At 27.6% G+C, this 16,925-nt stretch overlaps 3 protein-coding genes across 3 annotated transcripts; 2 read left to right on the forward strand and 1 right to left on the reverse strand.

Annotated features, from left to right (window-relative positions):
* The first annotated feature begins 621 nt into the window (after positions 1-621).
* Positions 622-2,934, forward strand: LOC136988005 (protein jagunal-like). The gene is given in 3 exon segments (XM_067285776.1): positions 622-1,096; positions 2,041-2,347; positions 2,349-2,934. Coding segments are annotated over 3 exon segments (618 nt in total). The 5' UTR covers positions 622-962; the 3' UTR covers positions 2,526-2,934.
* Positions 2,935-3,128: 194 nt separating this feature from the next.
* On the reverse strand, positions 3,129-5,416 carry LOC136988004 (leucine-rich repeat neuronal protein 3-like). Its single transcript, XM_067285775.1, has 3 exons — positions 5,264-5,416; positions 3,823-4,961; positions 3,129-3,492 (listed from the first exon to the last, which is right to left on the reverse strand). Exons 2-3 carry the CDS (start codon positions 4,953-4,955, stop codon positions 3,216-3,218), a joined length of 1,410 nt encoding a protein of 469 aa, XP_067141876.1. The 5' UTR covers positions 4,956-4,961; positions 5,264-5,416; the 3' UTR covers positions 3,129-3,215.
* A 1,047-nt stretch (positions 5,417-6,463) lies between these two features.
* Positions 6,464-16,425, forward strand: LOC136988002 (DBH-like monooxygenase protein 1). Its single transcript, XM_067285771.1, has 14 exons — positions 6,464-7,046; positions 7,937-8,083; positions 8,246-8,419; positions 8,497-8,583; positions 8,650-8,841; positions 8,920-9,019; positions 9,087-9,253; positions 11,460-11,517; positions 13,058-13,143; positions 13,214-13,252; positions 13,361-13,420; positions 13,489-13,622; positions 15,899-16,064; positions 16,134-16,425. The coding sequence occupies exons 1-14, from the start codon at positions 6,795-6,797 to the stop codon at positions 16,269-16,271; spliced, it is 1,800 nt and encodes a 599-aa protein (XP_067141872.1). The 5' UTR covers positions 6,464-6,794; the 3' UTR covers positions 16,272-16,425.
* The last annotated feature ends 500 nt before the right edge of the window (positions 16,426-16,925 follow it).

Below are 16,925 nucleotides of genomic sequence, written 5' to 3' on the forward strand. Positions count from 1 at the left end.
ATTATTATTTACATAAAGATAAGTAATGTATTGTTGTCAATTCTGTTGATGTAAAATACTGTAAGCTACAATAGTGCCGTTCTCAGCCAGTGTGTACTTCTCATAGAGGTGCCAGAAAATTTCAAGAAATAATTAAAAATTGCTAATTGTTTCTCTACTTTTTAATGTTATTTGTATATTTTTTATACAGAAAAATGCAGGCCTCCGACTTTCATTTTTCCTTTGTACATATAAAAGCATCTTCAATACAAGATGGCACCCCAAAGAACAAAGTATTTATCCATTTTATTTTTATTATACGGGTGATATTTGATTGTTCTTCATTGGTGGAATAGATTTCTCTGCAGGCTCACTACATTTGCTGTACTTTCTTATAAGTAAATAATTTAAAAGATTTTTATATCACCATAATTTTTCTTACTTTTTATAGAAAAACTATAACAAATACACGTTTTGTATTTAGATTACCACATGCTCAATCTTCTTCGATACTTAGCATTGTTTACAATTAACAAATAAATAAATCTACGGATTTATTCTTCTTACATTGTTAACAGATTACTTAGATTGCTCGATAGAATTTTTCAATTATAAATGCACTAGAAGTATTACATTGCTAGAAGTTTATGTATAACACTATACTTAAATCGGTAATCAGAAATTTTTAGCCGTGAGTGTCTTTAAAAATTTGTACGTATGACATAAATATGCTTAACATCGGAATTTAGATACTCGATCTGTCGCATCATCATCATTCGGGAATGTTTCTCATCATCTCAACGGAGCTATGCAGTGTAAACCCTTCGAAGGCTAACTTATATAAAGGGTAGGACACATATTCGGTGGTAATTCACTCGCCAGAGGTACCAACATCGCTCCTTGCATAGCGAGGAATATCCGATGAACAAAAGTGTATCTCGAAAAAAGTATATATATAAATGAAGAAATAAGAAACGTCCCAAATGGCGGGAACAGTAACCGAAGGTACAGAAGAAACGGAAGTGGCCACACCGATGACTAATGACGTGGCTGTGGTGGCTACAGACGGCATGGATTTTCTTTTTCGTCAGAAAGTAGCTAGCCAGTACCGAGTAAGGTTAGTAAATAGCATCGCGAGATATTTTTAGTTGTCAGCTCTGTCGCCTCACATACCCCCTCCTGACACGGTGACAGACTTCTCTATTTAATCACTTTAAAATTATTTATCGCCTCTATAACATATATTAATTAAAACCTATTTAACCACGATCAGTCATATAATATACTTATTTATTAAATTTCTTTTATGTATATTTGGCTATAAAAATAAATTATAGGTAATTTAATACGCGAGAACAATTCTTACGCGAAGAATGACTTTGATTTTAGTTTTTAAACGGGATAAATTCATTAATCGATGCTTTAAACGACAGATCTGAGTGTGTAGTGTATTTATAAACATAGAGAGCTTGTCATAATAATCTTAACCATCAAGAATACCTTTAGCAAATGATACTTCAATGTTTAATCATTTTGAATCTCGGACTTTACGTTTCTATAAGTATAAATGATATAGTTTTTCAGCATATATACATACTTTTATTATAACAAAACCAAGCAAATAATCAATTTCTTGTTATAAAATATTTTAGAATTTATCATAATAAATAATTCTTAATAAGAAAATATCATTTTAAATGTTATATATTTTAAAATTTGTAAGTTTTTTGGATAATAAATCGAATCTAGCGTACATACAAGCCTATATAAGTGTACTGTACAACGTTATGTAATTAGTAGTACCTTGCAGATTCTTTACTTTCTTTTTTTTAAATTAATATCAAATTATTTGCTAACCTATTTCTTTAAATGTAAAGAATAATACGTAGTGCATTTTTATGATAAAAATAACCCTTTTTTATATCTTAATCAACTATAAAAGTATAGGAATTTAAAGGCGGGCAATTCTTACTTTAAAGAGATTTTAGTTTTAAACGGGTTAAACATAATCATAAACATGTAGAATATTAGTGATAATACAATATAATGATATCTTTACAGCGGCCTTTATAAATCCCGTCTGAAGTTCTGCATCTTTCTTCACTTCGTCCTCTTTCTAGCCATGTGTACCAAAGTAACGGAAGACATTCTGGATCGTTTAGACATCTTCATCTTGGAGTTAGAAGAGCTTTACATACCTAAACCATTAATATGGGAATGGATATGGTTATCGAGCTTCGTCTTCATCTTTCCAGGTTTAAAAGGGATCAAGCGCAACAAAGTCACTTCCGTAACAACATACGCCATTGGTATATTTCTGTTCGGTGTATGTCCGGTTATCGGTGCCGGTATATATTATTTTAAAGAAAATGTGGCATTATGTTCAAACTAGAGATAGCACGGATGTCGAAAAATGGCAAGGTTATCCCATAGCTCTCTTATGGTACGTCTTTCTTACTTTATGTTTTCAGGTACATATTTTCTCTTTATATTTCGCTGTTAGGCTCATAAGAACATGGAAACTGAAAGCTAAAAAAAGTAATTAATGTTACGTGTACAGTTGTACTACCTAATATTTAAAATTTAAAAAAAAATAAATAAATAATCTGTTTTATTTGGATCCTACAAGTGCCTTGTAGACGTGATAATGTCTAAGGGTTGTTAGCCATATTTAATTTTTTTAATGTATATATTGTTAACCTGTGGAAGCATAAATTTTGAGAATTTTTCACGTGTTCAGAATGTTCGGAGATGGGTGCTTGTTCAGGCCTGTATTACATATTTAAGGTATTTGTGTATCTTTCTTGCCTGGAATGTTGGAAGTGTAAAGAAACTGAACATGTCTAATATCCTTAAAGCCGGTGGAAATTTTTCAAAAAAAATATTGTCAGCCTGATGTTGTTATTGTGTAGAATTTTACTGTAAGTTTTTATCAGATTAAATTTTTAAAATGTCTGCCTTGTGATATCTTGTGTATTTTTATACAAAATGAGTCAGCATCGATTTCTTCTATAAAAATACAACACTAACTTATCTCCACTTGAGAAGCTTTCCTACTCTAATGGCACATTTTGTAGATGGAGAAATTCAAAATTTTATTAAAAAATCTTTTAATTTATTAAAAAAAATACAACAAAAATTTTAATAGATAATGTATAAAATTGAGTATCATTAAAAATTGATTTTTTTTTATTCAATTATTTTAATTATTATTTTAATATTTTAAAGACTTGTTATCAAGGATCCATGCTATGATCCCATTCCAAATCAATTCTTTCTACTTTTGGCACTATGAGACTGTATTTACTTTGTCTGGTTGCTCTCCATCTTAGATTTACTTTCTTAACACAGTAAATTACAAGAGATATGAAAGATGAGACCCCTATTAAGATAGATGCTATGAATATGAGAAGAATGGGAAAACTATCGGTGAAATAATATCTTTGACAAACAAAATCATCCGCTTTCAATTTAGATACTGGAATATTTTCGTAGTATGAAGGTGAAGCGCATCTGTAATGTAAAAAATATAATTATTTTATATTTATAATTAATTTTTCTATAATATCATTTAACTAACTTATATAAATTTAAATTAAAATAATTATCATCCTTGTTATAAAAAAAGAAATTACTCCCTAATGTCTTCTATTCTTCACACCGCTCATAAAATGATCGTAAAAAGCAATTTATTAAGGAATTTAATAAATAATTTTCAACTTATCAAATATTATACTGTAGAAATAATATAAAAATACGAGAAAATTAAATAAAAATTCGATAGTATTACTCATAAAGATGATATTTAGATAGTGATATACACATTAAATTTGATAAGCTTACTTGATGTTTTCTTGAAAGTTCTGTTGCTGGTGATAATCGGCCATCCATCGCAAATTACAATCGCACCTCCACGGATTTTCACGCAAATCTAGATAAGGTATGTCGTTCCAGGATAAGAGATCGTGAGGAAGAAACTCCAGCGCATTATCTCTCAAATGCAATTGCTGCAAACGAAGGGCGTATGCCGAACCATTCTTTCGAAATGCATCACTATCGATATACATCAATTCGGGATTGTAACTGCATTGCAACGTGTGTAAATTCACCAAATCTCCGAACGAAAACTCTCTAATGGTTATTAATCCACGTTGCCTGTTCATGAATAAGGTTGCTAAGTTTCTCAATCCTCTAAAATCATACTGTTTGACTTCTACGATTAAATTTTCCGATATATCGAGCATCTGCAATTGTTGGGCATTCTGGAGAGCTCCGGATGGCACTTCGTGGAAGAAGTTGCTAGCTAAGGATAAAGTCTTCAGATTGGGAGTATACTTGAAGAGGTTACTAGGTAAAATGGTTAAACCGGTGCTTTCTAATTCCAACTTTTCCAACATTGGCAAATGTTCGAAAGATATGTCATCTAGATTCATTAGTGGATTGAATTTCAATTTCAATTCTCTCAATTCAGAAGTATCTTCGAATATATCGGAAAGAAAGGTTTGCAATTTGTTAAAACTTAAGTCCAGCATTCTTAAATTATGAAGACCTTGTAACATATTAACTGGAATACTTTGTAATTCGTTGTGTGATAAATAAAGATGGGTGAGTTTTTTGAAACCCAAAAATGCAGTACTTGATATATAATTCAGGCGATTAAATGATAAATCTAAGAAACTTACTCCCGCTCCATTGTAGAACGTGTTTACGTTGATGATAGCGATACGATTACCTTGAAAGTTAATTGATTCTACATTTACTGGAAAAAGAAGATTATTCGGAAGTTTTTCTAAGTTTAATTGTATACAATCTACAAATTTTCCTTCGTTGTTGTGAGGACATACACACTTAAACTCTTCGCTACAAAGACGTTCGTATCCTCTATCTTCTAAATTGTAATAGGGATTTCTACTCACAGATTTGTAACTCCAAACTGCGCAAAATGGCAGAAGCAGAAACGAGATCACAAACTTCATTTTTATCTGAAAAACAACATTTTAATTCGAAAATTGAGAGCAATCTAACAATTTAAAACGATAAGAAAATGACGATAAAATTCATTACGGTATCTAAATGCAAGCTGTTGGAAATTCACCTTTTCAAATGTCTAATTTTAAACACAAAAATTAATTTAAATAAACTATAATTAACGTTCCGAGACCTTTACAGATATTTTGATAATGAAAGTAAATTTAAAATATGAATTTTGCAACAATTAAATGTTGGACTTTATACATAAAATTTAGACTTTGGAATCTCATAAAGGCCTACATATACTACTCACCAGTAATTCCGACAATGGTGGAACTGCCGTTGAAAAGCACTAGAAAAAGGACGATTTTCTATTGTCGATATCTATTATTCTCTCTAAATCTGTGCAAAGGTAAAATGACGCACCTACAATGTAGCAACATGTCTTATCAGCTCTTTACTAAGCACAGAATAAAGTTCACCCAACGATAATGTCGATCACGGAATATTTTCTTATCGGTTCCTTTTTAATAAAATAACATTTATTTGTATTCTTTCCCGTGTTTCTGATCTATTTCGGCTTCTATTTTCGAATACGAAACCATTTTTTTTTTTTTTTTTTTTTTGTTAATTATAAGTGTTTTAAATGATTAGTAACAACAGCGTGCGTGTTTATAACTACACAACGTATTGCATATTAATGTGTTAGGAGTTTGTATTATTTATTTAATGCTCTAATTTTATATATACAAAATATCTTTATACTTGATTACAACAAAACACATTATAAAGGTTAAACTGTAAAAGGTTTATTCCAAAATACTCGTAAGAAATTTAAAAAAGGATCGAAGAACTGTAAAATTAGAATTCTTATATCGAATATTTAAAGTTGAATAGGTGATTCCTGTCGACAGTGGCCCCATAATGCGATGATTTATACATTTATGCATTGATCCAAGATGATTTGGATCGCTATTCCGGTCCGTATGATCCGGAATAGTGATCTAAATCATCCTGCATAAATGTATTTGTTATGATTAAATAGGAAGTTTTTGAAAAGTTCATTTTGTTGGCTCAAAATCTCTATAGTTTAATTATCATTTTAAAAATTTCTATACGATTTATCGAGACATATTTACCAAATATATGAATAACATTTCTTATCTAAGAAAATTTTACGCAGTTACTAGGCTTATAGTAGCGGAGATAACAGAGAATGAATAAACTTCACTGCAATACTAGAGACAAGTTGTAGTGTTTTTTTCGTATTCAGGCTTTCTTTTTAACATTATTATACAAAAAAATAACATAAAAATTCATTGGTGCGTATGATAACATTATCAATTATTATAATTCGATACGTTTAATTGAACTTTACTTTCTATCTGCTATTTTTTAAGTCATTAATTTGCGTTACGTTTATCTACAGATTATCGAACTGCGTTAATTTTCTCGTTAGTTTACGATATAACGGTGTATTTCCTGAAATGCTAATCTCGCTAATTAAAAGCCATTCAACAGTTACAAATATAGTTCAATTAACCTAGTGTAGCAGCGGTCTATTAAACAAGTTATCCTCATTCTATCTGCTTGTTATAAGAAATCCGGTAAGAAAATCTCCAAACTAATACAGAATCTAGTCAAACAGATAAGAACGGATTGTTAAAGATGAAAAGAAATTATATATAAATACGTGTTGACGGCCTTTTAAAAAAAACGTTATCCAAATTCCTAGTTTGAACTCGAAAGGAAGGTCGACCCAGTTGATTGCCTTGCTCCTATTGAAATCAAGGTTAGTCACTCGATGAGGAATTTTTTTGGCATTTTTGAGAGACTTCCAATCTATGTCCATGTGCAAGATATCCACATTTTTAGCGCTCATTATATTAGTCCGTGGGCAGGAATGGGTTCGGCAATTAGTTTTGGATCCTTATAATAAATATCGTGTAGGATGGTGGATTACCGATGGTATTATTGGATTTCAAGTGGAAGTGGCTACGAGAGGGTGGATCGGCTTTGGCATCTCTAGAAATGGACAGATGGCCGATAGCGATGTGGTGATTGGATGGGTGAATGACGGAAATGCTATTTTACAGGTATTTTAAATTTATTTCAACTAAGAAAATTGTTTCCTTCCTTAAGTGTCTTTTATGTAACTAAATATTTGATTTTAAATCCTTGAGAATATATTACAAAGATTTTTTTTACTATTTATATATTTTCATTGTTAAAAATAGTTTTTACAGTTAAATGTTAAGATTGATTTAAAGATTTTTCAGAAGTAGAAATTACAGATATAAATATATATACACACACATACATACATGTGTATGTATATACAGGACCTCTTGTTAGAGGTAGACAGAAGTCTGGACCACAAGGTCTAATTTACATAAACTAAATAAGTTACAGCTTAAGGTCTAAGAATACAAGGAAAGATTATGAACACACGAACAACTCATATGTCTTTTAAATTTATCATAATTTAATGGAAAAGGAAAGGCCTCTTATAGTTTACAACCGAGAGCCACAACTTTAAATCTGTCCTTGTAAGACATTTAACTTCTTGAATATACAGGGGGCCTGAAAAGGTATTAAGAAAAATCGAATTAAAGTTTTTTAAAGTGTAAAATTCGACGTGTAAATTTCTTTTCTTAATACATAAAAAATGCAATGAAATAAATAATTTTGTGAGGCCAATGCCAAATGGACCTGTTGGCTTCTCCTTAATACAGTCTGTACATATATAAAGTATATATGCATATATAACGTATCTATATACATCTTACATATGATGCATTTAATACATTTAAATAATGAATTAAATTAGTAAATTAATACTTAAAAATAGGAATATTTCAATTATAATTTTATATATATATTTCTTAATGACAATAATTATTTAAAAAAAACTTGTTTGTGATAAAACATTATAATAAATGTACTGTACAATATTGTCAATATTAACAGAATTTAAATATTTCAGGATAGACACATTAACAAAGGAAGGAAAGTTTTAGTGGATAGTCAACAGGACTGGATATTAGATTTTGGTGAAGAAAATGAAACACATACAAAATTAAGATTCCATAGAAGATTAATGACCTGTGATAATGATGATCTGCCCATTGATGTGAGAAATTAAAATACTTTTTGCTTTTTTTTTCATTATCCTTTTAAAAACAATAAAAATCAGAGCATGAGTTCAATAATCAGTGTTGATTACATTAATTACTTTAGTTTTTGTTCTATGAAATTCTTTGATTAACAGCCTGTGTTATTTTTCTATTTAAAGGATAGCATGACTCATCTGATATATGCCTATCATCGTGAAGATCCGGCTTTTGACAGGATACCTGTCAGACATTACCCGCATCACAGAGGGTCGAAGAAAACTATTCTCTTACAAGGAAATCAGATTAATTTAATAAGAAAAAATTATAGTATCTGGGAAATACTTGCACCTAATGTAAGATAAAAATCATAATTTATATAATATTTACTAAATAAATCATTACACTGTAATTTAATTTTGATTTTATACAGAATACTATACCTAAAAATAAGGATACAACTTATCTGTGTACTTTATTCAGAGTTCCTTACGTTGGAAGAAAACGTCATGTCTTTGAAGTAATTTTCATTTTATTTTCTAATTATTCATAAGAAACATTTTAAAACATTTTTACTTTTTTCTAGATAGAACCCATAATACAGAAAGGTAACGAACAATTTGTCAATCATATCGTTCTATATAAGTGCTTAAAAATCAGGCCGAAAACTGTCCGTCCGTATTTAAACAACAAAAGCTACAATTGTTATTATCCGGATATGCCAGATATATTTTCGAATTGCCAAACTGTACTTTTTTCATGGGCTTTAGGTGGTGAAGTAAGTACATTTATGCCATAATAAAATTGTTTCTTCTCTATCTGATGTGCATGTAACAATGATTATGTTTTTCATTAGTCATTTATTCTTCCAAAACATGTCGGTTTACCATTTGGTGGAAAAGATGGAATATTTTTCCTATTAGAAATTCATTATGATAATCCCAATTTAATGTCAGGTAAGAATTTAAACGATCAAGATTTTTATAAAATTTATATAAAGCAGTAATAAAAACATTTATTTAGGAATTGTTGATCATTCTGGTCTTAGACTCTATTATACTACACATTTAAGGAAATTTGATGCAATGACTTTAGTGGTTGGAGCTGTTTATGAACCTTGCGTTATTATTCCACCAAATGATGATAATTTTATTGTGGCCGGACATGGTGATCCAAAATGTCTTTCTCCAGTAAGTCACTCAAATTAAAATTATATTTTACAGAAAAATTGTTAATAATTTAATTAAAAAATGAATTTTTTCATTTATATACAATAAAATAAAACTAATATTATTATTATTAAAAGAAAATTATGACTATTATACTGTATTTATTTGTTAAATGAAATATTCTGAGATTGAAACAGAAATAATTTTAGTTATAAAATGATTTTCGGTTATTATATTTCCTAAATTTATTGTGAAAGTAATTTAAAAAATTTTAATTAGACCACAGAAAACATCAGAAATATACAGAGTGATCAAAGATCAGTATGTATTTCTATTATATATTACACAATGTAAATGAATTGTAATTCTCTATATTTACAGTTAAAACAAAAAATTGATAGCTCAATATCAAGTTTTATCATCTTTCTAGTTCAAGATGACATTAATTTCTTTCATTTTATTTCAATATTTTCCTTGTATTTATTTCTTTCTATTTTCCTTATTTTTCTTTCTATACTTTGTTTTTTGTTTTGTTCTAATGTTTTCCTTACATTTCTTTATAATTGTTGTAATTTTGTTGTTTTTAACTTAAAACTTTCTTTTCACTAGCAAAAGTTTTATATTTCAACCATCATAAAACATTTGAAATTTTTATTATTCATATGAAATAAAGATTATATTTAGCCTAAATCATATTTAAACTTAGGTCCTCTACTGGTACTTTATCAATTAACAAGACTTATTATACTGGATTTATGGATGCAGATTATTTCTGATCTGTAAGACTTAATTTCTGCATCCAGTATAATTGTCCAGTATAAAAGTCCTGTTAATTGATAAAGTACCAGTAGACGACATAAATTTAAATTAAGATAAAAGACACAAAAATATAATAATTAAATATAATCTTATTCTGTTCGAAATAACTGATTTGTTTCAGAATTTCTTACATTGAATCATGGATAATAAAGGTTATTCTTTATTTATTTACACAAAAGATATTCAACTAATTTATTACAGCAGTTCTTGCAGTCTATGAGATCTAAATCAATCATCATACACTTAATCATTTTACAACTTTCTAAAAAAAAACAATTAGTAGAATCTTAATTTATATAAATTTTATAACTCATTTGTAAGACCATTACTACATCTTACAGATGTATTATTCACATGCTATTGGTCTTCAATCAAATAAACTTCTTAACGTTTTGGAAAACCATTAGTCATATTTTTATAAGGAATAACTTTAATTATAAATTGAAATTAAACTTTATGTTTGCCTATATTATAATCTTAAAAAAAAAATATTACCTTTTCCTTAAAGTTAGGTTGATATATGTTGAATGTATTATATTAATTAAAATACTTAATTAAACAAAAAACACCACACAAGATCAGCTTATTTAAGTAAGTATTAAAAATTTAAAATATTCAAAAATATACTGAGGAATTTTGTAAATTTTATCTGTAGAAAAAAAATTCAAAGTCATAATTAGAAAAATGCCATTTCATTTACTCTACATGTGATTTTATGGCAATTTTTCAAGATCATATTTAAAATTTTACTGTAGAATAATTATAATTACTTTTTTTTATTAGAAAATTTCATTTAGAATATTTCAATAATCAATTCATTCCATAATTCAATACGAATTATAATTAATTTATACTATAATTTACTGTTTGTTTTAATAAATCAGAAATGTCATTTTTTTTGTTAATGATATTCATTATAAAGTATAATGCAATATATAAATCATAATATAACATAATTTTTTTAAATAATAAAGCTATAAAATCTACAGCTCTACTGCATAAATCTACATTAATATAACTAAAAAATTAATTTTGGATTATTTTCATCAGGTATGGTAACCTGTGGTCTCCATGTTGTAAACAGTATTCTGTGACTATGGCCACATACTATTAAGATTCTTAAGTGTATTTAGTGAGCAGAAGTCATAAGGCTTTAAACAATATATATGAAGATTAGTTATTTATAGTATTTGTGTTTCCTGTATAGATATGGAATTGGCACGAAATTTGATGTTTTTAATATTTTAGTCTCACACGAAAGCAGTGTCATATGGTCTTTTACTACAGAATGATTGCCCGTACCTGGTTTCAATTAATATTTACACATTATTATATACTATATATATGTATATTAAATCTTTTGAATATAAATTTTATAATAAATTCTAATTAAGATTTTATTTTTCAGGCAATTCCAGCAAATGGAATAAAAATATTTGCTGTCTCACTACATATGCATTTATTAGGTAATGTATTTTTCATAATTTTGTTTGAATTTATTACATTAATTACTTTTGTTTTTAGGAAATAGCTTATAAATAATTAATATATTATTAACATACAAACAATATATAAATTTAATCCACTCATTTTTACATAAATAGCAAGAAAATAAGTAAAGATCTGTAACATTTTAATGGGATAAAAATTAAACACAAATAAATTTCAGATAAAATTTAAGACAAAATATTTATTAATTATGATTTTATCTATGTTTAAAAGTTTTAAATTACTAAATACATGTTAATAATTGTGAAGAACATAGTTACAATGTATTTAATAATCAACAATTTTAATTATTATTGACAATAGAAAATAAACTTATGAAATAATAGAGTATAATCTCACCCACTACTTAAAGAAATAAATGAGAATAAACACTTAAATACAAATACTACCATAAGTCTGTGGTGAAAAAAATAGATAAAACTGTAAATATCAAGTTATCTTATTTAAATTACTTATAAAAACAATAACCAAAGCCTGGTTTAATTAATTATAAGTATAAACTGCATTTTTCCAGATTAAATTTATTTTAATTTTTAATTTGGTCAAATTCAATTTGGATATTCAGTTAATTAAAAATTAGCATAAACATAACCTAAAAATTCAACAGTTTAGATTTGTTTGAACTGAACATTAACCAAAAACCTTATAGGCAATTATTTATTTATAAAGGAATTTAATTAAAATTTATTTTTGAATGATTATTATTAGAAAATTATTTAAAACGGTTATTACAGAATAATCTTTTATGCTTTAGATATATTGAAATTTCATTTACACTATATAAATTCCATTAATTAGATTATACTTTTGTCAGGTAAATGTGAAAGATTCAAGTTTTCTACTCTTCAAATATATTTCTATAAGTAAACTTTATGATTTATGAAAATATACTTAAAAATCAATTTAAAAATTGTCATACTCTTTCTGTCATCTAAGCCAGTGTTCTGCAACCTTTTTCTACTTGCGGCACACCCATGACTCAACACGGCACACTAAAATGTTATTTCCCTCAAAAATGTATATGATACTATTAATAGAATTACATAATGCCGCTAACCTACTATTGTTATTATTATTATTATTATTATTAAACAGACATCAACACCTGTGAGCAAATTTATTTTATATATAATTTCTTAGAATACATAAAAATGCATCGCTTGTAATAAAGAATAAACAAACATCATCTTATTTCATCAGTGCTGCAACAGAAAGAAATACAAGCAAAAGAACACAGCAAGTGTGATAAAAATATATAAATAAAACTTGAAATTAATAGAATATGTAAAAATTCACGTCACACCTTTCACCTCGTGACGGCACACCGGTTGCGGAACACTGATCTAAGCACTAATAGGGTACATTGATTTCATTGTTAATAGAGTTTATAAAAATTATTGACTACATTTAATTTTCTTTTTCTAATCAGAAAACTTCATGAAAAATATATAGTTTTTAAAATTTTATTAAAATTTTACCCTGGATATATATTTTCAGGTAGAAAATTTGTTCTTCGCCATTTTAGAGGAAACAAAGAACTGCAACCCATAGTCAGTGAAAAAAATTATGATTATTATTTTCAGGTAATTGACTAATTTTTTAAAACATTTTAAGTGATTTTTATATTGCTACTTAATGATATTTTAATATTAGGAATACCATTACTTACAAAAAGAAGTCACTGTTCTTGCTGTAAGTATTAAAACTTACATCACCCTTTTTATATATTTTGATGAATTTAATATTTAAATATTTTAGATTATTGTTAAGACATTATACTTTAATCAAATTTTATTCTAGACTGATCATCTTGTTGCTGAATGTACTTATAACTCAATAGGAAGAAACATAACAACATTTGTATGTAATATTTGAAATTCTCTTTTATTTATTTAATATTTTCTCTTAATCTGAATTATTTTTCTTAGGGAGGATTAGGAACTAAAGACGAGATGTGTCTGGCATTCATTCTCTATTATCCAAAGATAGCCAGATCTTTTGCAATAAGTGCACCATCGTGTAATCTAGTTGTTGGATTAGCTGGTGTTGAGAAAAATTGGCCGTAAGTATTAAATTCTTTAGAGCACTTTCAATATTTTTAATGTTTGTAAATTGTTTGAATTTTATCAGAATACTTACCGTATTTTCTGGCGTATAAGACGACCCCCGACTTTTACAGTTAAAATATAGAGTTTGGGATATACTCGCCCTATAAGACGACACACTGCATATAAGACAACCCCCAACTTTCGAGATTTTCCTGAGTTAAAAAGTCATCTTATATGCCGGAAAATACAGTAATTTTTGAATTTGGGGTAATATTTCTTTTATTAATTTATAGTGAAGTAGATTTTTCTTTGTAGTTTGAAGTAGATTGTACAAAATTATATTGGAAAGCATTTCATTATTATTATTATTATTTTCATTTTATTTCCTAGTATAAAATGCCTTAGTTTATTAATTTATTAAAACAAATATAAAATTAGAGCCTAGAAAATATTCAAACAGACTAGAAGAATGTGAAATAAAATGAAAAACACTAATGACCAAGTAACAATAGTAAATGTAGATAATGAAACACCAAGATATGTAATACAAACTGATAAGTCAAGTATCTAAAATACATTTTGTAGTTTAGCTACTTGACTTATAAATAATTAAAACATTTACAAATCATACAAAAATAATTCTTTAAAAATGATCAGCAAAAATAACTTCTATAACAAGTTCCAGTTGTTTTATTGTATACTATGACTAAACCTTTCATGCTTTCAATCAAATCTGTTATTTGTAAATGTTTATACCAACTAAAATACTTCTGTTTTTCTCATGCTTTGATATTTTATTGTGTTAAACTATTGAGTTTTGAATAAATTTTAGTGAGAAGTAATACTACATAAAATATTCTGAAATAACCATATAAATTTTGTGGCTTTTTAATACAGGGTGAGTCTCAAGTCTCCATACAAATGGTGAAAGTGGTGACTAATGTTTATTTTATTCGTACAATGATATCTTATGATGCCAACAGAATAATGTCAATCCGTCCTTCCTTCGTTAGTAGTATTTCTTTTCAATTGGTTCATCTTCCTGACGACGAAAAAGAAATTAGTCACTGCTTTCACGATTTGTATGGAGACTTATGACTCACCCTGTATAAATTCTTTTGTGGCATTATTTTATATGAACAGAATTAAGTAAAAATATATTGAAAAGAAAAAATTATTAGAAAAACAAAATACCTCGAGTCCTTAAGAAAGAATAGTTTTATTATTTTTTATTTTATAATGAATATGTTACAATGAATAAAACATTAAAATCATAATAAGATAAAAGAAGACAATAAAAATTAATTTTGCTGTTACCAAAACCATTGGAAAGCACCATCACATAAGTTTGAAGTTTTGAATAAAAAAATGATTTGGAGCATTAAAATATTATATATGAAAGAGCAAGTTGTCCAAGAGACAAATGTTTGAAAATTGAGGACCGTCTGATTATCTGATAGCTTAACTCTTTAAACTCTGAAAATTTCTTCTTCCTATGTACAGTACCCGGATATGAAATTATTTTTACCGCTCAGGCTATGCTTAAGTGGTGGCGAATTTGTAAAGCAGAACTAGTCAAACAACTTTGCATTCAGCCTATTTCATCTCAAACAGATTAAACATGAGATCTGTCTTAAATTGTTATGTAATTCTATTTACTTATTTAACTCTGTTTACTTCTCATTTAAGTTAACATAAAAGCTTTACAAATTATTTCAGAATCAAATAAAAATGGTAATTTTATCTTTGTTGACTAATGATGTGTACTCTGTTAGCTTGCAATTAATTTCATTTCAATAACCTGAAGATCATATGTTATTGCAATGAAATTATGATGATGATGATGAAGAAAACATGGCTACATCAGAGTTTGTTCTTGACAAAGCATTTTAATAGTGAGGTTGAGGACGAAGTTTTAAACGCAAAAATGTGTACGTTGGATGTTCGGCACCGCTTTCCTGTAAGTCTAGAATTTTGACAATGGTGTTTGGAATCATACTTAACATTCCAAACACCATTGTCAAACTTCTAGGCTTACAGGAAAGCGGTGCCGAACATCCAACGTACACATTTTTGCGTTTAAAACTTCGACCTCAACCTTGCTAATAAATTATATTATATTACATTAAAAATAATGAAAATATAATATTAATGTTATTCTACAAGTTATATTTTATTTTATATAATCAAATGTAAATAAATATTAAACTTAACACCTTAATTTAACACTAACAATTTTAGAATCTCATTTAAATTATATAAAATTTATCTTATAATTTGAATATTTTAGGGAATCAGAGATTTTAGAATCTCCCTTAACAAAAGAAAATCAAACTTTTCTTCACTATCTAGCAACATATCCTTGGAGAGTAAATTACATTGACATAATGGAAGAGACAATAAGATACAGTCCTCATCTTTCAACATGCATATTTGGAAACAGCACAAGGATAATTGTAAGTAATTTTGCTTATCAGACAAATGTTCCATAAAAACATGCAAGCATATCCATTATTTTATTTCAGATGAACAGTCATGTTACATATCCAGTAAATTTTACATCTTATCCAGAAGCTGACTGCTCAAATGCCATGGAAAAGTGCAATTATTTTTGCAAATTTTGCATAATTTATTTTTTAGCTATATATTTCTGTTACACATAAATTTCTTTATACAGGATGTGCAGTTTGATATTCTAAAATTTGATTCAATTAAAAAAAAAGGATATTTCATAAAAAAATCTTCCAATTAGAAGCATATGTTTCCAAAAGAAATTGATAAAATGTTCAGCAAAATTTCAAGACTAATGCAAATTACAGGTATACCTCGAGTTATGTCGTTCTCGATTATACATCATTTGTCAAAAAAGTATATGGAAAAATAAAAATCAAGTTTAAGTCATTTTATTCGACTTTACATCCGTCTGCCACAAATATTGAAGTCGTAATGTCACTAGAAAAGCATTAAAAGCACATAAAATCATATTAAAATATGTACATTTACAGTAAATGTTAATATAATCATCATAAATCCTAGAGAACGAAACATGAAAACATCTGTGTTTCTGTATTGTCGTCTTATTTAGCGGTCTTTAAGTGCTCATTATTGGCGTTTTCCACCGTAGTTTCGACTTATGTCGTAACTACACAAATAAATTCGGCTTACGTCGCCTCTCCTAGAACCAATTACCGACGTAAGGTGAGGTATACCTGTACATTTATGAACAAAGCAAATACATTACATAATTTAATCTGAAAATAGATTCTAGTTATTGTAATACTATATTTAAAAATCAGTAACTGAAATGGTCATTCATA

This window comes from Centruroides vittatus, unplaced genomic scaffold (assembly GCF_030686945.1).
Source record: "Centruroides vittatus isolate TY-2023 unplaced genomic scaffold, ASM3068694v2 scaffold_2979, whole genome shotgun sequence".
NCBI lineage: Eukaryota > Metazoa > Arthropoda > Arachnida > Scorpiones > Buthidae > Centruroides > Centruroides vittatus.